General features: G+C 42.7%; 1 protein-coding gene and 1 non-coding gene across 2 annotated transcripts in view; one reads left to right on the forward strand and one right to left on the reverse strand.

Annotated features, from left to right (window-relative positions):
• Positions 1-667: 667 nt before the first annotated feature.
• Positions 668-25,894, reverse strand: part of LOC142183303 (pituitary homeobox 3) — a 54,022-nt gene continuing 28,795 nt past the window's right edge. The window contains exons 2-4 of the mRNA XM_075258335.1: positions 23,371-23,498; positions 2,655-2,860; positions 668-1,992 (exon numbers count right to left, since the gene is read on the reverse strand). Of these exons, the coding sequence (XP_075114436.1) occupies positions 1,429-1,992; positions 2,655-2,860; positions 23,371-23,479 (879 nt within the window). The 5' untranslated portion in view covers positions 23,480-23,498 and the 3' untranslated portion in view covers positions 668-1,428. The remainder of the gene's footprint in view (positions 1,993-2,654; positions 2,861-23,370; positions 23,499-25,894) is intronic.
• Positions 14,322-14,403, forward strand: TRNAS-CGA (transfer RNA serine (anticodon CGA)). Its single transcript has one exon. It is a non-coding gene; the product is annotated as a tRNA-Ser (tRNA).

The raw sequence follows: 25,894 nt of genomic DNA on the forward strand, positions 1-25,894 counted from the left end.
AGAAGGTAGAAGTATAAGGGTGCATTCACACGGAGTAAAATGGAGTGTAATTTGGAGTGTTTATGGAGCGTTTACGGAGCGTTTACGTAAACGCTACGTAAACGCTACGTAAACGCTCCAAATTACACTCCATTTTACTCCGTGTGAATGCACCCTAAGAGCTTCCTATATAGTTTCCATTCTTGTATTTGGCTAAAAAAAAAATGCAACAAAAGCTGCAACAAATAAAGCTGCGTTTCTGCAATGTGGGCCCCCAGCCTAAATCAATTTGCCCAGCTCCCCCTGTTCAATAACATGCTGCTGGCAGATGACATTGTTTAATGTGCAAAGATCCCTTTACTCATTACTTTATTGACAGATGACAATTAGAACACTAGTGGGGTTAAGGAGAATTCATGTCTGCAGTATGTTTGCTCTTCAACAGGGCAAAACTAGTTGAGAAATTGATGATTGCAAAAAAAATCAGTAAAAAAAAAAAAAAAATTACCATGAACACTAATACATTAGGATGCACCAATCTCCTTCACAGTATTAAACATTTCTATTGGCAAAACTAATCCGTTGTGTTATACTCGTGCTGGCCTGCGGGGGCAGTGTATATCACAGGGATAACAAGAATAGTAACGTCAATAAGAAGACATCTAGAAATCAAATGATTCAACGTTTATTTTATTTTTTGCCTTTCAAATGGAACTGAGAAAGAAGAAAGGGGATAGGGGCACTGAAACTTGTTGAAAAAGAAATGACCATTGTTAAAAGTTACACCTTCAAAGTAAATCCCAAGCAGGCTTGAAGCAAAAATATGGTCTGTGGCCTTGCAGTCTGCACCACCTGGGACAAAGCATCGCCTTATGTTTAAATTCTATTTTATAGAGTATTCCACATACAAAACAAGAAAAAAAAGTTTCATTTTATATTTTATAATATATATACATCCTATTTCCTTAGATTTCATGTGTGTCTGCCGGTTGGACATCTTGAGAACAGTCATGCACATGTCTGCGGTATAGTTCACTGATTTTTTGGGGTCGTCCTTATGATAAATAAGTAGTCGTTGATCTTCTCTGCATTTGTGACCTATACATGTGATACATCTTGGTTTAGTCAACTGTACAAAGACCGGAGCTTCAATAAAAACCACAACAATTAAACAACTTGCCTTATAAAAGCAAGACTACTCATGATCATGGAATTCAGTTTTCTTTGGATTGGAAACACTGTCTTCCCGATGAAGTATATAGAATGTCCTCTTGAACCAAAAACAAATTTCAGTCTGCAGGTTAATCTCTCACTTTAAAAATGGAAATGATTTCTCAGAGAAATCTTCATGCCCATTTTTTTATTTTTTTTTATAAAAACAAGCATCTCCTGCAGGGCAATTGGGTCTTCTGCATTATGGCTACCATCAAGTCTTTGGCACGTGGTCCTTCATACTGGCCGATCCACAGCATACTGACAAGGGCTTAGGTTGGAAGCCGGAGTCTGTACTGCTGGGTATGTGAAATTGGCATGTTGCTTAGCTTTCAGCCTCAAACTTGCCAAGCTTGAATTGCAAGTGTCCCTGTACATATAGGGACTGGCTGTGGATGCATAGGGACAGGCACTGGCTGAAACAGCTGAATTGAGGCTGGGACTATTAAAGTTGTTAATGTTTCCCAAATTGTTAAGGCTAGAGCCTGGAACTCCAGTCACTGCTGAAGGAACCATAGATGAAGGCATGGTCATTGAAGCAATTGAGTTGGGTGGCGAGAACATTGGTTGGGATGACAAAGGACTTACATTCATGGAGTTAAAAAAAGGAAAACTCTTGGCAGATAGGGGGCTAGTTGCAAGGCCTTTGGTGGCCCAGTTGTTATAAGAGTATCCAGAGTACATATCGTCATAGGGCTGCATAAGTCCATTGAACTGGGCTCCAAAACTATTTTTGCAGAGTTCAGCTTGCTGATTCCTTTCTCGTTTCCTCCATTTGGCTCTCCGGTTTTTGAACCAAACCTATAGGAACGAAATATAGATCATACAACATTAGCTGCAGCATGGTGACTCAGTATTTAACATTGATGTCATCATTTATATTATTTATTGTGCAGTAGAAATTGATGTCAACTTTGCCACTTGACTAAGTACTTGTCTCAGCCATCCAATACTAAACATTAAAACAAATCTCCTAAAATGCAATGTACTGGCATTGATCAATTGATCTATTTCATCTTAAGACTCTGGAAAAACGAGCCATATTCTCATGCAGAGTATTACTCTTTGCAGTGTTGTGCATGAACAAATGACCAATGCAATCTCATACCAGACTCCATAGGGATGGGTGTATATACATTATCAGAACACTGAGGTCAGTGATTGGTTGCACTGGTCACATGTGTGTACGACATGTCATCACCAAAAGACAAATAGGCAAAGTCTGACAAGACCACCAGAACAGCAGCTCCGGAGTGGTGGGGGATTTACCATTAACCAAACTCCATACACCTAATTCTAAATCCAGTCAACCCAATGATTTTTTTCTGGGTTTGTTATAGACTTTACCCATTTCTATGCAGCAAGATTCATCACAATATTTTGTCATCCTATTATTATAATGTGTTTTAGCGTAATATAAGATTATTGGTTTCTTGAGAAGGGTGACTACATCTAGTACTTACCCTGACTCTCGCCTCAGTGAGGTTGGTCCAGACTGCAATTTCCTCCCTGGTGCTCATATCAGGATATCGGTTCCTCTGGAAAGTGGCCTCCAGTTCTTGCAGCTGCTGGCTAGTAAAATGTGTCCTCTGTCTCCTTTGTTTCTTCTTTAGTGAACCGTCTTCAGGGTTTGAGTCATCTGTTTGGTTCTGTTGGGACTTTTCTGTGTCTATAAAATAATGTTTTATAGGAAATGATGAGTCGTTTGTTTCAGATTGATAACCATTCCATGAACCTTGTGTGTACACAGACATAACCATGGCTATTACACTAAATACACCAAAGATAATGCCACAATTTCTGTTGAATCCACAGCAAACTCCATTTGTGTTACGAGCTTTGGATTTATCACTTATTTCACAACTATCACATTACAAGAAATAACATTTGTGATAAAAAAAAAAAAAACTAAAGCAACTTTAAACCAGAATTAGCAAAAAAAAAAAAAAAAAAAATCCACAATTTATTTTTCTTTTAGGAAATGTCCACAGTATGTCGATGCGATTTGTGAAATCTCTTCCAGTTGCCTCGTGCTATAAATTGTTGAGTTGATATTCTGTATTTGGTGACAGGTCCTCACACTTAGATTGTTATAGAAATGATGCCCGCTGTTGTTGACAGGTCACTGCTCATGCCAGTCATTACTGGCAGTGGCAACATCTCCGTATTGTATCAGGATGTCAACGCTGGAGGCCAGGATACAGAGACCAGCATGGGACCAGCCGGGGATCATTAAGATGACTATGACTCCTTTTATTATTTATTGAGGCTATGATGTGTTCTATATCCAGTACATTGGCTTTTTGGCTTACCTCACCCTAACCTTGTTGCAAACACGGGAAAGTGACCATGAGCAAAGTCATCGTAACGCTGATGAGCTTCAAAATCAACAAACTTTGTTAATATGTTAAAAGAAAAACAAAAATCAGCCTGATGTGCCAATTCTTCTACAGACACATGCTCACACATTAGCCTCTAAATATTTAATGGTGTGTGCTTTAGAGAATTATATTATCTGCATCTCCTCCTAACGCCATGATACATCAATACCCTGTGTAACAATGTCAAGGTGGCAGAAAAGACAATCTCTAAATGTATTCACAAAGGGAAAGTCTTAGAATTCTGAGCATGTTGCGTGCAGCAGTTGTGCATATTATATTATACTATAGTATTATTATTTTGAATGCTGAATCTGTCTTTCAATAGAGGTACAATATACTGCAATGGACACAGTTGCATTGATGTCTCCATTCAGAGACTCCGGCGCAAGGTCCATGTTAGTGGACATGCACACACAGTAATGTCAGCGAGCATGGGTCACATTCTACCATGGGTCTACCACTAGAAATACTACAGCATACAATTGTAGAAAATACTTCTTTGTATCCTTCATTGGATGACCTTTTAAAAATAATCTTTGGAAATTATTTGGGTAAAATATCCTCTTTAAGTACTAGGGATAAAATACTTGGCTGGTGCATGTGGCTCTGTCGTACAGTCACTGCGGTGTTATTCACATTTGGCTTCTTTTAAAGAAGAACACTCATGCAGAAATAAAAGATATTTTTATCTTACAGGAGATTACAATCTAACACAATTAATCTGCTTGGAAGAGAAAACAGTAGAAAATAATGTGGTGCTGAAGGCTGGTGGTAATCGGGTTCCCATAATTGTCACGTAATGCTACAGGACATGGGGCAGCATCTGCTGTGAAGTTCTAGGCCTCTATTGTTGTATCTCATTCACCCCAGAGGATACAGTAATGCCCCAATCTTATTAAAGGCACAAACTTTTATCCAATTCTTCTTCTCTGCCAAAAACAAAGCAACTTATTAGGCTTTCATTTATTGACTTGAATGTCATTTCCCCAATAACAAAAACCCAAAGTTACATTCACACAACAGTGAGTAACGGCCATGTCATGTCCGTTTTATAACCAACGTCACACGGCAGCATTGAATTCTATATCAGTGAATGGGGGCATTGTTTTGATGGCCGGTCGTAACAGACAGTCAAAATATAGGTCATGTCCTGTTTTTGTCTGTTTTCATGAATCCCTCCGTATACTCAAATGCAGGGGGAATCTGTGAAAATGGGTGCCCCTCGTGTTCAAAATGGTCAAGAAAAATGGACATTTTGCACCTTGTTCATCTGAATGTAGTCTTACTAGTAAAGTTACAGCGTTTTCTAATGCTTTAGAAATAGCTGGGTGACCATAGACATACTTACCATTGTACCTCCACCATATTTCTCAAAAATAGCCATTCAAGGCAAGAAACTACGACTAGGTGAAAAAATCTAATAGTGACTGGGGAGACATGGCAGTAAGGTGGCCAGGGAGACATTTTCCATCCAGCTCAGAATAAGTCTATATGCAAGTTCTCAGTAAATTGCACCCCAGGTTCCCTACCTACTGTATGCTATTTACAATGCTGGTGTCTTTGGGACAGCAGGTCCCAGATGTGACTGCCACCTTGCAACTTGCATAGTCACACTCTGGGGGAATCAACATTGCCATTAATGATAAATGTGTAGGTTCTAGCAATAACAGGTTGTGAAAAACGGATTCAGGGTTCAATTCCCCAGTCAGCTGCTAAAATGTGATATAACACAAGAGGGCATGGAGGTTTTTTGCATGATTTTTTTTGAGCCTTGGAGCAGAATCTCAGCTTGGCCCCCCTTCCTTCTCCTTGCAAACATCAACTCTGTCATATCTATAGATGTTAGTAATATTTACCTTTCCCTCTGCTTTGCCACCATGACCACCAAGCCTTGACAACATGTCTATACACAAGGCTTCCCATCCTACGTCAGTGCCACCTACACAGTAATAATGCCATCTTTTGTGCCACAGCCTCCTCTACAGAAACCTTCCTTCACTATCTGCTTTTGACTAATTGCTATTTTTCTCATTAATGGGTTAATTTTCTCCTTTCTGACAATGTATCATCAAAAAGTTACTCCCTCTAGTGCACCAGGGGGCAGAGGTAATAAATTTACAATGCACAGACTGACACACAAACATTTCAGCTAGTCCTGGTGTGGGAACCTGCAATCCCCTCCTTCACTTCTGCGCTTTTTCCTGCAGCACTTTTTGGCTGTGGCTGGCATTTTTTTTTTTTTTTTAAAAAAAAGCAAATATCACTGGTCAACACAAAAAAATCACCAGCAAAGGCAATGTGTCTGTTTTGTGGAGTTTGATGTGCTGATTCCAAAAATATGCTTAGTTTTGCTCTATCACATAAAGTTTCTGAGAGAGAAGTATTTTTGTTATTACGTTATTTCTGCATTTTCAATGTATGTGGTCTTTCCTATGTTATTCCCATTCCTTTGATTGTCTTACTCATGCTGGGTTCACACTAGCGCCCGGACTCCATTTTCAGGTTTCCGTCTTCTGCATGCAGAAGACGGAAACCTGTCAGACCGGGTCCGGCCGTGACATGCAGGACTCTGTATCCAGTTTTAAAAAAACGGATTCGCGGCGGAGAGCATAAAACGCTCACGGCCGGACATCTTTCCAACCCATTCAAATGAATGGGTGTGAAAGACTCCTGCAGGTTTCCGTCTCCTGCTCTATTTTGTGCAGGAAACGGAAACCTGTATGAATGGAGACTGGGCACAAATGTGAACGAGTCCTCAGTTGTGAATTTTCTTACAGGGACAACATCAGTAAGGTCTAGTTCACACGGAGTCTTTTGGCAGCGGATTTTGACATGGAATGCGCCTCAAAATCCACTGCCAAAAACAGCTCCCATTGACTTCAATGGGAGCTGCTCGCTTCTTTTTTCTGCAAGCTGCCCTATCTTGCTGCGGTTTCCGTGGCTTACTCAGCTGCAGCACAAGTCTCCCTTCCTGATTAGGCCCATTTATTTGGTCCTAATCTGGAGCAGAATGCCGCAACAGCAGTGGTGTAACTACCATGGAGGCAGCAGAGGCAGCTGCCACAGGGCCCGGGACATTAGGGGCCCGGTGACAGCTGCTACTGCTGCTATCATTATTCTCGGAGGTCTTTTCGGACCCCCGAGTATAATGATCGGGGCCCCCTGTTGGTGGAATACTTTCCACCAACAGGGGGCCCCGAAGCGGCAGCAACGGCTGACACACAGGAGCTGCAGCTCTGGCTCCTCTCAGTGCTTCAGGACGTTCCCCCTCTCTCCCCCCTCCCTTTCTCTGCCTGTCGTCTGCCCACCAATGAGAGGGCTGAGGAGAGCCCAGGAGGCGGGGCTTATCCCTACCGAGCTCCTGCCGTCCTGCAAGAGAAGAAGAGGAAGAAGCTGCTCCAGGAAAATGAAACTAAAGATACACAGGTACATACTGGGGTTACTGTACTTATTAATATCAGGCATTTGGGGTGATTACTTTTGTTTTAGTAACTCCATGTGCCTCACCATAAGAGTTACTGATATGTGAGACATATGGGGGTAATAGTAATGAAGATACTTTATTATTACCTCCATGTCTCTCACATATCAGTAACTCTTATGGTGAGGCACACAGGGGTTAATGTGAGGGACATGATGGGGTTAACTGCTATTAATATGAGGCACATGGAGTTACTAAATTGTAATGCACATGACCAGATTTTTTTATCCACAATTGTCCTGGTATAGCGGTCAGCGGGTGACGTGACAGTATTTAGTCCTGTAGGGGCCACTATGGGGGATAATACTGTGTGCAGTGGCCACTATTGGGTATAATACTGTGTGCAGGGGCCACTATGGGGCATAATACTGTGTGCAGGGGCCACTATGGGGAATAATACTGTGTGCAGGGGCCACTATGGGGTATAATACTGTGTGCAGGGGCCACTATGGGGCATAATACTGTGTGCAGGGGACACTATGGGGCATAATGGTGTGTGCAGGGGCCACTATGGGACATAATACTGTGTGCAGGGGCCTCTAAGGGACATAATACTGTGTGCAGGGTCCACTATTGGTCATAATAGAGCGCGCAGGAATGCGTAGGAGGGACTCGGTAGAGATCTTCGGTGTCGGGGGGGCCCCATGTCAAAAGTTTGCCACGAGGCCCCGCCATTCCTAGTTACGCCACTGCGCAACAGAATGCCGGTGCACTGCGTCTGCATCCCGTCGCAGCTAGCCGCGCGTAATGTTCATACAAGGAATGCAAATTCCACTGTGTGAACATACCCTTAGGCTGTATTCACACTGAGTAACGCAGGCGTTTTTGTGCTTATTTTTGCACATAGCGCCGCGCATACGCCGCGTTAACTCCGCGCTATTTTGCAGTGGCGTTGCCCGGAATTAACGCGGCGCTATGTGCAAAAATAAGCACAAAAAACGCCAGCGTTACTCAGTGTGAATACAGCTTAAAAGGAGAAAAATACCCCGACAGTGTTTCAATCATCCGAACAGATTCAGATTCAGAAGTGGATCTGTGAAAACTTCTTAGAAAAAATAAATCTCCAGAATATATTCGGTGTTGAGGAAATTCACATTTAGATTTCTTCCCTCTAAATCTTGGGTATGTAAGCGATGAACGAGGTGAGCGGTTTCACCAGAACATTAAAGTAATGGAACATCGCTACCAAGGTTTTAGGACTTAAGAATGGTCGATTACTGTTGGATGATATCTAGGGAAAACCTTGAAAAATCGTATCAACTACAGTCTAATGTCAAGCACTTTTAATTTCTGGTCATATTGTGCATATGAAATTTCCTATACCTTATAATAATGATGCCGCTCTGTGGAATCTATAGGTGAAAACTATATATGCATTTTGAAATCAGGACAAAAAGCCGATTCCAAAAAGTACAAAGTCACCTGCGAGAATTCCACAATTTTTTTTTTTTCCGTAGATCTGTGTATTTATTCTGCACAGTTGTCATTTCCCTTCCCCCACTCCACAGTGAATTGCTCATAAGGAAGTGACAAGGAGCAATGAAAATCTCCCAAGGTTAAATAAAGGAACATGACTGTATGAAAAATAACATTTAGAATGAAAGAAAACAACTTTAGAAAGACTCATCTAGATTTACTATACCAATAATGTTGCTGGAATTGCTCTATAAATTTTAAGAATCTGAAAATACATTTCCATTGTGTTCTGTGCATTAAGACTGTGAGTTTATTCCACTAAATGAACATTAATTTTAAGCCTAAAGGCGTCTGTCTAAAAGACACAACCATTACTCCCGATGCTAATAAAACGACAGACTGTAAATGAGCTTGCATTAGTTTGCAGATTTATTGGCATCGGTAGCAATTACTATTCTATTCCAACAGGTTTAGCCTTTTGCAGGAGTCTTTTGGTTGGTTTTAATGGCTGATGGAAGTGAAATATTTCATCACTAATACGGTACATGCAATGAATACAACCTGCTTGTGGCTGCAATAATGTGTGAGAGAGCAGCCAACCCCTTTATTATTAGGTAATTGTTACCTCTGTATCTAACATATAGGGACAACTTAAAAATCGCTTCAATAGAATTTCAGATAACTAAATTTCTGTTACTATTATACCTATGGGGAAACCGCTGGTGTTTACATAGGTATAATTGACATGCTGCGATTTCCGGCATGTCCGCACCATGGTTTTTACTACAAAGTGGGCATAGAATTTGCTAGAATTACATCCATTTTGCCCTGACTGTAATGCCGTGATTTTTCTGTGGCGTTTTCACCGCGGGAAAATCGTGTTGTTCCCATCCCATGGGGCTGCAGCCTTAAAACAGTTTTAGTATACTAAACCATACTTTAAAAATAGTTTTTGGCCAAAAAATAAGATTGTGAACCCCCCCACCCCATCTGTGTGTACCCCATGCACCACCTGTTCCTTTAATTCAGGGCCGGCTGTGTGGCCACAGTTATCTGCAACTGGCCTTACGCTAATGCCCCACATAGCAAGAGGAAGCAAAAAAGCGCTGCAGAAAAAAACAGCAGTTCATTTTCTACACCTATTATACCAGCGTTTCGTCAGGTTTAACTCACACACTTAAAAACACTTTTCGGCTGAGGCCCCAAGTTGCAGAAATGCAGATTTTTTGTTGCAGATTTTTTTTGTGGGTTTTTTGAGCCAAAGCCAAAAATGGCTACTATAGGAATGGGAAATATATAAGAAGATCTTACACTTCTACCCTCTGCTCAATCCAATCCTGGCTTTGTCTCAAAAAACTGCAACAAAAAAGCTGCGTTTCCGCAATGTGGGGTCTCAGCCTTCTGTGGATTTTTTTCTGCAGTGTGTGAATGGAGTTAGCTAGAATCCCATCCACTTTGCAGGTACTGTATGTAAAACAAATTGTTTGTTTCCATGGCCTTTCCAACACAACCAAAATGCTGCATTTTCACAACATGGAACCTTAGACTTAGAAAATGTTTTCTATTAATAGGAAATAAAATAGGATTAATAAGGTATTAAAATCAAAATATTCACCTAACACACCCCTACAAAGTGAAAAATAAATTAAACAACAGTTAAACTTTGAGGCCAAGGCCCCACATTGTAGAACGCAGCTAGAAAAAAACCCTGCAGAGAAAATGCAGCGGAAACGCATCACTTTTTCTCCACAATGTTTTTTTATTCCTTTTTTGCTGCATTTTTCTCTGCAGTTTTTCTTCCCTTATTAAACTTAAAGGAAAAACTTAAGCATTTTTGCAGGCAAAAATGACATGCTTTGTTTCTGAAAATGCAGCTATTCCACTGTGTTTTTAGGGATTTCAGATTAGCCAGAATCTCATTCACTTAGCCAGTGCTATATGCTGTGTTTTCACAACGTTGGGGCCTTAGCCTAAGAATTTTTATTTTGACTGAACAACTCCCTGAATCTCCTTTGCAATTGGTCATTCAGTTGTGAGGATCACTGGGGCAATGGAAAGTCACATGTTGAATGGTGCCCTGTGCAGGACCTTCCATTGGCTCCCAACCACTTAAGGCTGTATTCACACTGAGTAATGCTGGTGTTGTTTGTGCTTATTTTTGCACATAGCGCCGCGTAGCGCCGCGTTAACGCTGCGCTATTTTGCAGTGGCGTTGCCCGGCGTTAACGCGGCGTATACGCCACGTTAACGCGGTGTTAACGCGGCGCTATGTGCAAAAATAAGCACAAAAAACGCCAGCGTTACTCAGTGTGAATACAGCCTAAGGCTACTGTTATATCATGTTTTATTGGTACATTGCACTGGGAAAGCTCATGAAGAATTCATTAAATGAACACTTAAAATGGAAGCCCTGCTCCTATAGGCACCCAGGTATTAATAAAATTAAAAAAAAAACAAAAAAATCTTGTGCATCATGGATTTTACCGGACACCACTGCATGATATAGTGCAGTCACCATGCAGCAGAATAACAGATTTCCAGCTGAATAACCTCTATTAAGTGAATTGGGATCTATCCTACTAAAATTATAATCCTACTAATATTATAAATGTGAAAGTTTGTGTGTTTGGATGTTTGTTACTCAATCACGCAAAAACGGTTGAACGGATTTGGATGAAATTTGGCACATAGATAGTTTGTAACCTCGATTAAAACTTAGGCTACTTTTTATCCCGATAAATGACATGGCTTCACGTCTGTTATGAATTTATGTTCACATACTATATTACACTGCTCTTGGCTGCAGCTTATCTCAAGTTCTGATAAAGCCAGGTCTGTTATCTCTCTATGTAAACACTAAGCTAACCCTCAGTGGATTCTGTTCACACATTTTCATATTATCTGATCAGCTCCAGGCAACATGCTGACACACTGGATAGGAAAACACCTTTAATTCAAATTGGCAGTTTGCTACTTTTAAACATGCCGGGAAAAAGAAAATCTAATTAGTTGCAAAATTCTAAAACAATGACAGCTATGAAGGTAGCCAGAAGTCAAAAGAGTTCTCCTCAAGCGGAGCTGACGGGGATCATTGACACCAACAACACGCTCATTTTATGACGTCCCAGTGAGCTGCTGGGATGCCATATCAATCACAGGCACAGCGCAAGGTATTAGTTTAGCGGCAGGCTAGCTTGACAGCTGCCAAAACGCCGGAGCAGGCAGATTATCATCGCCAACAACACGCTCATTATATGGCTTCCCAATGAGCTGCTGAGATGCCAGAACAATCACAGGCACAGCATGAGGAATAAATTCAGTGGAAGGCCAGCTTGACAGCTGCCGGAGTAGGTGGATCATCAACGCCGGTTTTGCGTGATTGAGGAACAAACATCCAAACACACAAACCCACAAACATCCAAACTCACAAACTTTCACCTTTATAATATTAATTGGATATCATACAGTACCAAACACTGGACAGATGACATTACCATTCCACTTCCAGTGCCATACACTGTCAATATACTATACAATATACTATAAAATACCTGGATAGCCGTGCACAATGTACATACCACCATACAGACGTTGAATAATAACAGTGGCCACACAATAGCTCCATATATAAAGTAATGTAACACTGCTATACACTTGTTAATAACATCTCGGCATTTTCAAGCCCCTCCATTCTGCAGAAACAGCTGATGGGCCACACATGGTTCACACCCCTAAACTCAGTCCTGCATGGGATGATTTTACTGATGGTATGAACATACAGTATATATATATATATATATATTTAATATAGATTTTTACAAATCCCTTATCTCCATTTCATTTTATTATAATAATATTCATTTAGTAGACGATGATAAAGTCATTAAAAAGAAGTACATAATTAATGAAAAACTGAAGTACAGGTCACAGAAGTGATTCACACATATAATGAACGTCCTTCCCGGTGATGATTTACAATGGCAAATATAAAAGTGTAATATCAGAGACTGAGTAAGGTCACAGGGTGTGCCAGAACTGAAGGAGATTGGTGTTTCCAGGAACTCGCTTTGCAAAACAAGTTACCATGCTAATATTGTAAGTGGTGCAGAATTAATTGAATTTTCTGAAACAGCTAAAATACACAAGACTATTAGTAATGATCTTAGGCTGAAGCCCCACGTTGCAAAAACACAGCGGCAAAAAACGCTGCATTTTACAGTACCTGAAAAGTGGATGGAATTCTGGCTAATACCATTCATAGGGTGCATTCACACTTCGGATACGCTGACTGATTCTGAACGTTAAAACACGTTCAGAATCAGCGTGTATAAAGCAGATCCCATTCATTTCAATGGGAGCCGGCATTTTTCTCTATGGGCCCCTTCACACGACGTAAGCGCTTGGCTCATTCCGAGCCGTACACGCGAGCGCTTCTAAACACTTCCCATTCACTTCAATGGGAGCGCTCGTAGAAAAAAAAGCAGCCCATTCATTTCAATGGGGAGCGCTCGTATGCCGGCTCCCATTGAAATGAATGGGATCTGCTTTATACGTGCTGATTCTTAACATGTTTTAACGTTCAGAATCAGTCAGCGTATCCGAACTGTGAATGCACCCATACATTGTAGCAAAGAATCTGCAGCAGGAAAAGCTGTGTGTTCAAAAACACCCACATTTAATAAAATAGTTTAATAAAATACGGTGAAGAACACTTTGCATTGGCCAGTGCAGACTTCTGTACGTCAAAATATTGTGTTGGAAATTTTCAGCTACGATTAGCCAAAAATAGACATTCATGGCGTGATCGGCCAAATTTGGCCCGTCATTTGCTTTATTTTTAATTATTAATTTGTATCGAGTTATTCAAGAAAGAAACAAGAAAAGAATAATGTACAGGGAAATATTCAATAGAAACAAAGCTAATCATTTGATATTTTGTGCAAATTCTGAGCATTTTTGTTCTAAATTGCTGTGAGCAAATAGCTTACACTAGGTTCACACTAGCAGTCAAGTTCCCTGTCGTCCTCAACAGCGGCACAATGTGGGGTATTTCTGCCCTTGTGTGCTGGTAGGACAGGCGGATATTTAATTAGCCAATCAAATGCGTGGCAGGCCCTATAAGAGGGCACAAGAACCTCCCCTCTGCGTGTTTTTTTCTGTCCTGTGTGGACAGAGGACAGGTGGGAGGACTTGTGTCCTCTTTGAGAAGCTCAGCAGGATCACTCACCTCCTGAGCGGTTGTTTTCTTCTTGTCACCTTCTGTGCCCTGCGGGGAGAAGGTGCTTGTTAGCCATGTGTGGCTACCCCCCTCTATCCCCCCTGCCCCCCCTCTCCTCCGCTTCCCCTGCTCCTTGTGACTTACCTGACATTTTGGTGAGCGTTCGGGGACTCCGCATGCCGCCTCTGGTGGCTGCGCGGACTGCCGGCGGGTGGAACCACACTGTTGTGTATCCTGTTCCCCGCCGGCCGCTGTAAGCGCGCACTTCCGGCTTCGCCGGAAGTATCATAGCGCCATGGCAACGGCCTGGCGCTGGCGGCCGCTCACTCAGGGAAGATTCAGGCCTTATTAAAGGCCGGAAAAGACGGGGAGATGTGGGGGTAAGTGCCCGTGTTAAGGGCCTCTTGGTGGGGGGGAATGTATATCTTTGCAGACCCCTGATTACAGGGTTAGTTGTCTGGGCAGGTTGCCTCACCTGCTTTGATTGTGGCTCCGCCCACTTCCAGCCGGCCAGAATTAAGAGGCTGGCTGGCCTGGTGTCAGAGACCTTCCTGCAGTATCTGCTGAAGGCGTGCGATTGTGGTGTTCATTGATCTTGAACTCTTTTCCAGTTTGCAAACTTTATTGGGAACCGGCTGTGATGGCCGAGTGGTTAAGGTTTTGGACTCGAAATCCAATGGGGTCTCCCCGCACAGGTTCAGATCCTGTTCACAGCGCCAGCCCGGCTAGCTCAGTCGGTAGAGCATGAGACTCTTAATCTCAAGGTCGTGGGTTCGAGTCGCACGTTGGGCGCCAAGTCACCTCTCTGTCCGGTCTACTGGACCTGGTAAGATTTACCCTTTTTTTAAAAGCTGGTATGATGTCATGGTGACAGTGTTGCATGGTCTATTATCTCTCTCTGTAGGATATGTCATCCTCTACTACCCCTCCTGGGGATGGTAGGAGGAAAACCCCTTCCAAGAGGAAACATCTTTCCTGCTTCGATTGCGACACACCGCTCCCTGATGGTAGGTAGCGGCTTGAAAGGTTGTGCCCTGCGGGGTACTACTGGTCCTATAACTTGCCTATTTTCAGGCTATGAGTGGGCCCGTTGTCGCGGGTGCAGAGGTCCTCCACCTGTGGAGCCCTCTCCCAGAGATATGATGGCATGGGTCAAGGAGATGGTGAGTTTGGGCATCGCTTGGGTAAATAGTTTTTCCCTTGCTTGTACTCTCCTTTTTATTTTGCAGGATGATTCCCTCAAAGGGATCCATTGCACCTTGTCTCAGCTCACCAGGAGACCATGCTCTGAGCTCCGTTCCTCGTCTCTCTCCCCCCCCTTGTAACACCTGCGGGTGGCAGAGGATGATTCCTCCGAGGACGACTCAGTTATTCCAGCAGAACTGCGTTCCATTATGAACAAACGGGCAGGCTGCTGAAGTCCATCCGGTCTACAGTGGGCCGAGATGTTGACGGGGAAGCCTCCACGTCTGCCTCTGGGGGACATATTGCCTTCCATGCGGACGCCACGCTGACCGACCTTATGGCGCAGCAGTGGAAACAGCCAGAGAAAGGACATTCGCTTTCCAGGATCTTCAAGAGTTTGTTTCCTATTAACACTACCCAGTGGGATTCCTGGGGGCCTCCCCCGAAGGTGGATTTGGCCGTAGCAAAGCTGTCCCGCAGAACCCTGGTGCCCTTGGAAGATGGTGCAAATCTTCAGGACCCTCTGGATCGTAGGGCGGACTCCGTTCTGAAGAAGGTCTACTCAGCTTCCTCCGCGCAAGCCTCTGTGGCCATAGCCTCCTCTATGGTTGGTGACTTTTTGCGCAACCGCTTAGCCGCCTTGGAGCGGGATATAGACTTGGGCGTAGACAGAGATGAGATTCTGGCCTCTATGAAAAGAGTTCATAGGGCTGCAGTTTATTTGGCGGAATCCTCCTGCCATCAATTAAAAATCTCCGCCAAATCTATGGCGTTGTCTACTGCGGCCCGTAGACCCCTTTGGCTAAAGCCTTGGCGGGCAGATTTTGCGTCTAAAGCAGCACTCTGTGCTCTCCCCTTTGAGCCGGGAAGGGTGTCTGGCCAAAGCTTATAGACGCCATTATGGAGGGATTAACTGAAGGTAGGGGAAGGTCCCTACCTCAAGCATCCAGGGGCAGACGTGCTCCCTCTAGAGGCAGAGGTTCTTCCTCTAATTATAGACGCCCTTCCCAACAACGGCGTTTTAGATATCGCCCTAGGGGAGCTGGTCGTGGCGCTTCCAAGGAGGACACCAAGAGGAAGCCTGAGTTTTGACGTGGGGCAGCTCCCTGTGGCCCCCCTTCCTGGGAGGACGTCTTTCCTCCTTTTCCAGAGCATGGTTCACCCATATCCAAGACCCATGGGTGTTGAAGATCATACAACACGGGTATCACATCGACTTTCATCTTCCACCTCCAGATCGGTTCGTTTCCACCCAAACTCTTCCACCTTCTCAGCAGGCCAGTCTAGAAGCCTTGGTTGCCGAATATGTTACCAAGGGCGCCCTGGAGAACATACCAGCCTCAGACCTCGGTCTGGGAGTCTACTCCCCCGTCTTTCTGGTCCCCAAGTTCACCGGGGGCTGGAGGATGATAATAGATCTGAGGTACCTCAATCGGTTTATCAGGAAGAGGTCATTTCGAATGGAAACCGTGGATTCCGTGGCTGTGTTTCTTCAGCCAGGAGAGGTGATAGTTACCCTCGATTTGAGGGACGCCTATCTACATGTCCCCATTGCTCATTTCCACAGGAAGTTCCTCAGGATTGCCGTCGCTATGGCCGGCCACAGGGAGCACTATCAATTCACAGCTCTGACTTTCGGCATCACATCCGCCCCACTGGTATTCACCAAGGTGATCGCTCCGGTCGCTGCGACCCTCAGACTTCAGGGTCTTTTCATCGTCCCTTATCTAGACGACTGGCTACTGAAAGCTCAGTCTCCTGCTGCCCTCCTCCAGCAGCTCAACCTTGCCATCAACTTCCTACAGGAGTTAGGATTATCAATTGGGAGAAGTCCGAAATCGTTCCATCCACCTGAAGAAAATTCCTCGGATTTATAGTGGATTCAGAAGCGATGCAGATCTTCCTCTCCAGTCCAAGGAAGGAAAGAATCCAAGCCAGTGCACGATTCCTATTGCGCACTCGGCAGGTAACCATCCGGACCGCCATGAGAGTCCTGGGCCTGATGTCATCCTCGGCCAGGGCGGTGCCTTGGACTTTATGGCATTTGCGTCCCCTGCAGATGGAAGTGTTGAGAACCTGGAACAGGTCTCCACGGGGATTGCACAAGAAGATCTGCCTTTCTCCCGCTACCCGTCTTTCCCTCAGATGGTGGATACACCTGAAAGACGGAAGGTCCACGGTCCCGACAGTGTGGACCCTGTTGACAACAGATGCATCCCAGTGGGGATGGGGAGCCCATTGTCAAGACAAAACTGTACAAGGACGATGGAGATGTCCGGAGCTGGGGTCATCCAATCTCAAGGAACTCAGAGCAGTGTACCTGGCCCTAGTACACTTTGCCCCAGAATTGAAAGGCAAGTCTGTCAAAAACCGGTCAGACAATATGACGGTGGTAGTCTATATAAACAAACAAGGGGGCACCAGGTCACCAACCTTGCTGAGAGAGACGAATCTCATATTTGCCTAGGCGGAGAAGAATCTGGTCCAGTTATCCGCTGTTCACATAAAGGGCTCCCTGAACATAGTAGCGGATCAGCTGAGTCAGGGTATTACCGTATCAGGAGAATGGTCTCTCAATCCAGACGTATTTCAACAGATCGTCCAGAGATGGGGTCTCCCGGAGGTCGATCTTATGGCTACCCGACTCAACGCCAAGGTGGGGACCTTCTGCTCTCTGTACCAGGAGGACAATCCCTTGGCGGTGGATGCCCTGTCCATCCCATGGAGGTTCAGGCTGTTTTACATATTCCCTCCAATTCCAATCATACCGAAGGTATTGATAAAAATAAGACAGGACCAAGCCTCGGGAATAGCCATAATCCCGTTCTGGCCAAAAAGGGCTTGGTTTGCTCAGCTCATACAAATGAGTCAGGGCATATATTGGAGGCTTCCCCCACTCCCAGACCTGGTAACCCAAGGAGAGCTGAGATGCCAGGATCTGCGGAGCCTCAACCTGACAGCCTGGAGGTTGACCAGTCCCTATTGAGAAATAGAGGACTGTCACAAGCCGTCTTGAAGACCCTATCCAGCGCCAGAGCAGATTCGACTAACAGGAACTACCGTCGAATAGGTAACATCTTTAATGCCTGGTGTCTGCAGCATCAAGTGGACTCCACCGATCCCCCTACGGAGGCGATCCTGGACTTCCTTCAAGACGGACTAGACAGAGGTCTTGCTGCGGCCACACTCAAGGTACACGTAGCGGCCCTGTCCGCCTATCTGGGGAGGCGTTTGTCTCAGGATCCTTTAGTGAGCACCTTTATTAAAGGGGCAACTAGGCTGAGACCGGTGGTAAACACCCCTGTCCACCAATGGGACCTTATTCCGGTCCTGAACGCCCTATGTGGCCAGCCATTTGAACCTCTGGAAGAGGTCTCCCTCAAGTCGCTAACCGGCAAAATGGCGCTGCTATTGGCAGTCACACCTGCCAAACGCGTTAGTGAACTACAAGCTTTGTCCGCTGAGGAGCCATATACCACCTTTTTCTCTGACCATGTACAGCTTAGGTTCCTCCCTGGGTTTCGTCCCAAGGTGCCATCTGCTGTAAACAGGAACCAACTGATTTCCCTTCCAGTATTTTTTCCGTTCCCTTCTTCTGCTGAAGAAGAAAGATGGCACAAGCTGGATGTGGTTAGATGCCTGCAGATCTACTTGCAGCGCACTCGCCCCTTTAGGTGGACTGAAAACCTGTTGGTCAGCTACACGGGGAAAAACAAGGGCGCCAAAGCCGCCAAAGCTACAATATCCCGGTGGGTTACCGAGACTATTAGAGTCGCCTATACCGCCCAAGGGCTGTCGGCTCCATCTTTCCTTCATGCCCATTCAACCAGGGCAGTGTCCACTTCACGGGCAGAAAGAAGTGCTTTGTCTGTGGACCAAATATATGCAGCTGCCTCTTGGGCATCTGAATCCACCTTCATTTGGCATTACCGCCTGAAGGACCAAGTGGCAGATTCCACTGCCTTTGCCCAGACCAGTTTAAGTTCGGTCATGGGTTTGTCCCACCCATCTTGGGGACCTGCTTGCTATATCCCCACATTGTGCCGCTGTTGAGGACGACAGGGAACGAGTGATTATGAAGATAATCTTGTTTCCCTTAGTCCTAACAGCGGCACAAGATTTCCCACCCTGGGAATCATATCTTATGTATAAAACTGTATATAAATGTAATGGAGGTACTTTTGTATTTACACGCAGAGGGGAGGTTCTTGTGCCCTCTTATAGGGCCTGCCACGCATTTGATTGGCTAATTAAATATCCGCCTGTCCTACCAGCACACAGGGGCAGAAATACCCCACATTGTGCCGCTGTTAGGACTAAGGGAAACAAGATTATCTTCATAATCACTCGTTTTGGTTCTTTGGGTTCACTTGGAGACCTGAAAAGCTGAAACCCTATCCACTTAAAAATCAATTACTCCCAGAAACTCACTGACCCCATAAACTGCAATGGGATCTTCCAGTTATCCGTCGGTTTCCTGGGTTGAAGGACTTCTCTCCATATATTTTAGGCTGAATAAGGGACGGAGTACCTGAACGGTCCCTGAATGCTAATGTGACTGCAGCCTTAAGTGGTTATGTTGATGGTGGGATTGTTTGTAAGGTTTCATAGCTGTTATCTCCTGGCAACCAGGTCAGCTAATTGCAGTTTGCTGATATAGGCTCAGACAGTGTAGGTTATCTCTCTATGTAAACACAAAGATAACATTAAGTTTACTACAAGTCTGTTGTCTGTCCTGGTGTGATGTAAGTGTTTTCTGACCCTGTGTAATGTAATACACATTTACATTAGATTTCTTATATTCATAATAAATGATCTCTCATGGTAAAGGCAATGTCTATATTTACTGAGGTACTTCATAGTGTTCTGTCCATCAAAAATAAAGTCAAAGCTCTCTGCCAGCTTGCTGAAAAATACAAGAAGTGAGAAAAAAAAATGTTAGGATCAGAGGACCAGAACAATTGACAGTTGGAACCCCTGTGTCCTTCGTTGTAAAACTAAAATTGAAGTAGGGAAAAGCCCTCCGTGCAGGATTTTTTCATCCACCAATTTCAGGCGGACATTACTCCAGTGCAGAGGTGAATATTGCCTTATCCAAAACCACTGTACTATATGATTGATTTGTATGATATGTTAAGGAACTGTCAGTTTTATAGTTTTATATAGCTCCTGAACAATTGGTGCTGTTGATTGCAGCACTCAATATGTTAATTATGCTACCTACAGTCAAGTGGGCGGTCCCAGACTGGAGCAAACAGACAACAAAAACAAAGTAGAGAGCCTAAATAGCATATGGAGTGCTGAAACTAAGAGCACCAATTGTTCAGGAATGGTGGAGGCAGGGACATAGGGGAATGCATAGCTATAGAGGGTGCAGTGGAAGCAGTCAACAAGGGGCCCTAAAGGTCTCTCTGCTACATAGAATATACCAGTATTCTAAATAGCACAAGGAAGGTTAAGTCTAAATTGCAAATTTTGCACTGGGGCGCAGAAGCTTCAGGATATACCTCTGAGTGGCAGCTAGAGAAAATTCTACCAGAATCAGTGAAGTGGTGCCTATCGAATAATGTAAAGAATTGGTGCAGGTGGTGAAAGGTTCCCTTTAAAGACATTATCTGGATTAGTAAGCATTCTCCCCATTAAGGATTGTCTAGAACAAAGAGCAAGTACAAAGAATGTTGCTGGTTTAGGACCAGACATGCCCTTACAGTACAGAGAGAGCCCAATGATTTCAGTAGGAACTAAGCAATGTTTAATTCAACCTATAGCGATACCGCTGAAACTGAACACTTACTGGTGGGATCCCACACACATTACATCTGTCTGATGGGGTCTCAAAAGTGTTAGTGAAAAAAATGAAATTGTGCCAAGACATAGCCTTTTACCAGATTTGTGCAGACAATGGTGTTGGTTAAGGGGCCAAAGAGTCATTTAATGGAAAACTGTACCCCATACTCTTTCATATCCATCACTGGTGAAGCTACACCGATATCTTATAAAATAAGTATAACAGTATAATATTATCAAAGGGATATTAAAATGTATCCACACCAAAGGAGATGACCTCAAAAATATAAGCTTTACTTAATGAAGACATAACAGTACATGTAATAATTATATACTGAGGCAGTAATAATTAATTCACTGACACCGTAGGCTGTACAATTGGCCAGATACGTTACAATTATTGTTTACCAGGAGATCCAAAGTGACTTGAAATACTTGTCACATTCTTCTGAAAATCTAGTGGTGTCAAAGTCCTCTGTACTGGTGATCTCATGGTAAGTATTTTTGGATGGTACGGAAGATAGACAAAAAAGGAACTTGCTAGTCTATCTAACTTTAATGATTAACTTTTACTAATACTTTTCTATTACCCTTCAGATTACTTAAAGTTCTCCCCTGTGACAATCTCTGCTTGCTAAAAGGTGTCCTTGACCATAAGCTGATCACAAACTAAGCACTGGCTGGGACCCCCCTGGCGTCAGAAGGGGACCTGGTAGTAAGTGTTTAAGACCTGCAATGCCTTCCCAGGGGAAATAAAACATTACGCTGTGTCCATTTATATCAGGGAGATGTTTGTATAAAGCAGGACATGATAGGACCTCCAGATCATGGGACACTCTAAGGCCTGGTTCACATCTGCGTATAGGTTTGGATAAAAAAGCAGTTACCTTAGGAAACCCGTGGACACCATAGACTATAATGAGGTCCGTGTGGTTTCCGCATGAACAATGTGGAGAGAAAAGCGCTGCTTGCAGGACTTTTCTCTCTGTATTTTTCATGCGGAGAGGGGAACAAAATGACCTGAACGCAGATCTGTACCGGGCCTTAGCAGGAACTCTTAACTCTGGCCAAGGAATTAGAATCCATAACTCAGAATTATATACTAGGGTACTGTAAACCATGTACTCATCTAGTATCTTTATTTTTTATAGGGTAACTAACTGAGAAAACCACTAGATGGCACTGTCATAATATCACTGGTATTAGCAATGCTTTATATACCATAACAGAGGCTATGGAAAATATGGAAAGCTACAGAGCAGATGTACTGATCCCCTCCAATTTACATAAGTCAACTATTTCAGAAATGCAGCCTTGACTATATGATGTGTACATGTAAGTTTAATAAGAATGTTTTTTTAAAAAAAATAAAAATTCTATGGGATTAAAATTTAGTGGCCATTGTGCAAAACACTAAACTGATAGTGTCCATACAAAAACAAAAAAAAGGGCGCCAATCATAACGGACTTTAACGGACATAAACTGATGTTATTGTGCCCATTTTTTTATGATCAATTTAAAAAATGGACACATTAGTATCAGTTAGTGTCCATTATTGTCCGTTTATAGACAGTCCATTTTTATGCTTTTGATTTCTGAGCATGTGCAAAAAAAACAACAAAAAAAGGACAATAATAACAGACCGTATACAAGTGTCCGTTACTGTCAATTAACCATAGACATTAATGTTAAATAATAATGGACAATTAATATCCATCCGTTATTTTGAACAGACAAAAAACTCCTAGACTCTGCGTTATGTTTACAAAAAAAAAGAAACGGACATGTGGCGGATTTAGGAAAAAGGACACTAACAGACAACCGATCAAATCCCATTGAACTCAATGAGATTTTTAATGGATATAATGGATCTGTTAGTGTCCGTTGTTAATATTCTGTAACAGATGTTAGCAACTGACACTACTAATGGTAGTGTGAACCCCCCTTATAGTTGGCAATACCTATTCTAGTAGTTTTTGATAAATTTCCCCCAATGACTCACATTTATTATTCAATGTATGCATAGTTTTATCATAGATTAAAAGTGACCTTCCGTGTGCGTCTTCTGCCTGTCTGTGGGGAAGCCGGTTTTTTAGCCGGACACAAAGTCGGACATGCAGGACTTTGTGTCCGGTTAAAAAAAATGGTTTCCCCGCTGACAGGCAGAAGACGCACACGGAAAGTCACTTTTCCAAACCCATTCAAGTGGAGCCTTAGATCTAGACTTATTAAAGACAAATGTCATAAAAGTGTAAATGTGAGGTTATTGGTAACAGGAGTTAAGAGACATTCTGCGAGACAACAGGTTCATTTCGAGGTGTGTGCCATTTAATAAATTAGACACAATTCTGATTTCTTTGGCGCAAAATACACAATAAATAATAAATGTAAGCATGTCAGGAATTTGGGCTTTGTAGAACAATATTTGTAGGTTTTCAACTGATAAAAATGTGCAAAAATTTTCAAGGATCAAAATAGGATGGAGATCCACAAAACTGGTGCACCGGTACATGACATGGAACTGTAATGGACAAAGCAAATCTGAAAAATCATATCTGCCGGGAATCCAAGATCAGGGTAAGGTAGCTACATAAATCTACACTTAAGATGCTGTATAAGGTATGCCATGATCAAGAACAGTCCAAATTTCCAAACTAAATAACTCCTATTGGTTTCCGGAGATGTTTTGGAGCCCACGGTCTGTACTCACCACTGTGCTCCTGCCCCTTACAGCTGTGGTCATGTTGGGGTGTTCCAGAATCTGAGAGAGAGAGGGCAGGACTACGAGCCTCCGAGTCAGTCAGAAGGTTGAAATCCATGAGGAGCACAAAGCGACAACTGAAAAGAAACAGAGCATCATTGTAATAAGTGGATAAAACATCATCTAGTCAGACTAGTAACGCCAAACAAAGCAAGTGTAAACACATGACCTGCCAACTTCACCGTACGCGCAATCTACCATTGCGAGAATATAAAGCTGTGTATATAATAGAGGTGGTGGTACTTCCTTTAAGTCCTGATGATAATTTCAGCAACCCTGTGGATGCTGTGACAGTCTCAACCACAGAATGTATTGTAACCAATATATATATATATATATATATGATCATGGGTGGCCATAGAGAAATAGGGTATTGTAATAAAATATTAAAATAATCACGACATAAAAATGATGTTATAACTAATCATGGACATGTTAATCCTATTAAAAAAAAAATCTGATTTTTAAAATAACATATTTCAGACATACAGTATTGTGTGAAAGATCTTAGGCACCTATTAAATGCTTAAAAAATAGAAGTGTTAAAACTTTATATTTGTCAAATAAAACTAAGTGATCAAATCAATATTTGGTGTGACCGCCCTTTGGAGGATGAGTCCTGGAAGTGATGATATGGCCCCCGCAGAGCCATGATCTCAATATCATTGAATCTGTCTGAGATTACATGAAGAGACAGAAGGATTTGAGCAAACTACATCCACAGAAGATCCATGCTTATTTGTCCAAGATGTTTGGAACAACCTCCCTGCCGAATTCCTTCAAAAACTGTGTGTAAGTGACCTAGAAGAATTGTTGCTGTTTTGATTTAGATTTCTCATTTGTCCATTGACTTCTTTTTATTAGCTGACAACCTATTAACGCTTCTATTTTTGTAACATTTTTTCCACACCTAAAACTTTTGGTCTGTATTACTTTTGCAATTATTTGCCAATTTTTAAATAAATGATTCAATTTTGCTCTCAAGTATTTAACTTGTTAATAGTTTTAATAAACTAAGGACATAGTCTAAAAATTATAGACACTATTATTGTTAAGGAGTTAAATTCTGCGCTCCACCCGGCTACTGGACAAATAAATTTCCCAATGTACTGCCAACCCAGTGCGTGGTTTCTTGGCTTGGAAAGCCCCCTGGCAGATTGCAGACTCACTCTAAACCCTGGGCCTTGCTAGCCTATAAATCAAAGATTATCTAGCAAGGCTTCTATTTAGAGCTCTCCGGGAGAGCAAGGCCTCTTCTTTTATAGGTGACATTCAGACTGAAATAGCAACATTATGAGCAAAATACGTAATGGAGATCTGAAGATGCGTCTATGTCTTTATCCAAGGGCAGTTAACACCTCTCACAAGCACTAGGATCTCATTTCTCATCCATCTTTCTTGTCAAGATCTAGGTTTTCCACCTTCGCCACAACAAAGCTACTATATGAAATAACAAGATCTAGAAGTTTGTTCTTGTTTTTCATATGTAGAAACATGTCCCGGCTTAATGGATACAATAGATGAATATTGTGTACTAGTTTATAAACTAGGAAACTTTTTTTTTTTATTGAAGAATTTGTTTTACAACACACAAAACATATCCCATATGATCTGCCCCCTCCATAATGGTGTCACCAGTCCTCTTATACAGAGTCAGTAGAAAGACTGACATAGGAATATTTTGATACTACCAAAGCAATACAGTACAATAAAAATAAATGGACACGTAACTGTATACCTGGTATGGCGTCATTTTAGTGTTGACCAGGGTCTAACAAGTAACCATGGACCACTATAGCCCCAATCTACCATGACTACCTGATTCAGCATGTTCAGAAACATGTACCATTATCTTGGTCTCCTTTACACTGAAGGATAATGCATATGGTGATTTTATAGTACAGCCAAGGGAAACAGTGACGGCACATTCCCGGAATAATAAGCACAATGATATCACAGTACTGGGGTAATCGACACAATGATATCACAGTACTGGGGTAATCGACACAATGATATCACAGTACTGCGGTAATAAACACAATGATATCACAGTACTGGGGTAATAGACACAATGATATCACAGTACTGGGGTAATAAACACAATGATGTCATAGTACTGCGGTAATAAAACGATGAAGCCAAAGTACTGGGGTAATAGACACAATGATATCACAGTACTGCGGTAATAAACACAATGATATCACAGTACTGGGGTAATAGACACAATGATATCACAGTACTGCGGTAATAAACACAATGATATCACAGTACTGCGGTAATAAACACAATGATATCACAGTACTGGGGTAATAGACACATTGATATCACAGTACTGGGGTAATAAACACAACGATGTCAGAGTACTGCGGTAATAAAACGATGAAGCCAAAGTACTGGGGTAATAGACACAATGACATCACAGTACTGCGGTAATAAACACAATGATATCACAGTACTGGGGTAATAGACACAA

This window comes from Leptodactylus fuscus, chromosome 10 (genome assembly GCF_031893055.1).
Source record: "Leptodactylus fuscus isolate aLepFus1 chromosome 10, aLepFus1.hap2, whole genome shotgun sequence".
In the NCBI taxonomy this organism is placed as follows: Eukaryota; Metazoa; Chordata; class Amphibia; order Anura; family Leptodactylidae; genus Leptodactylus; species Leptodactylus fuscus.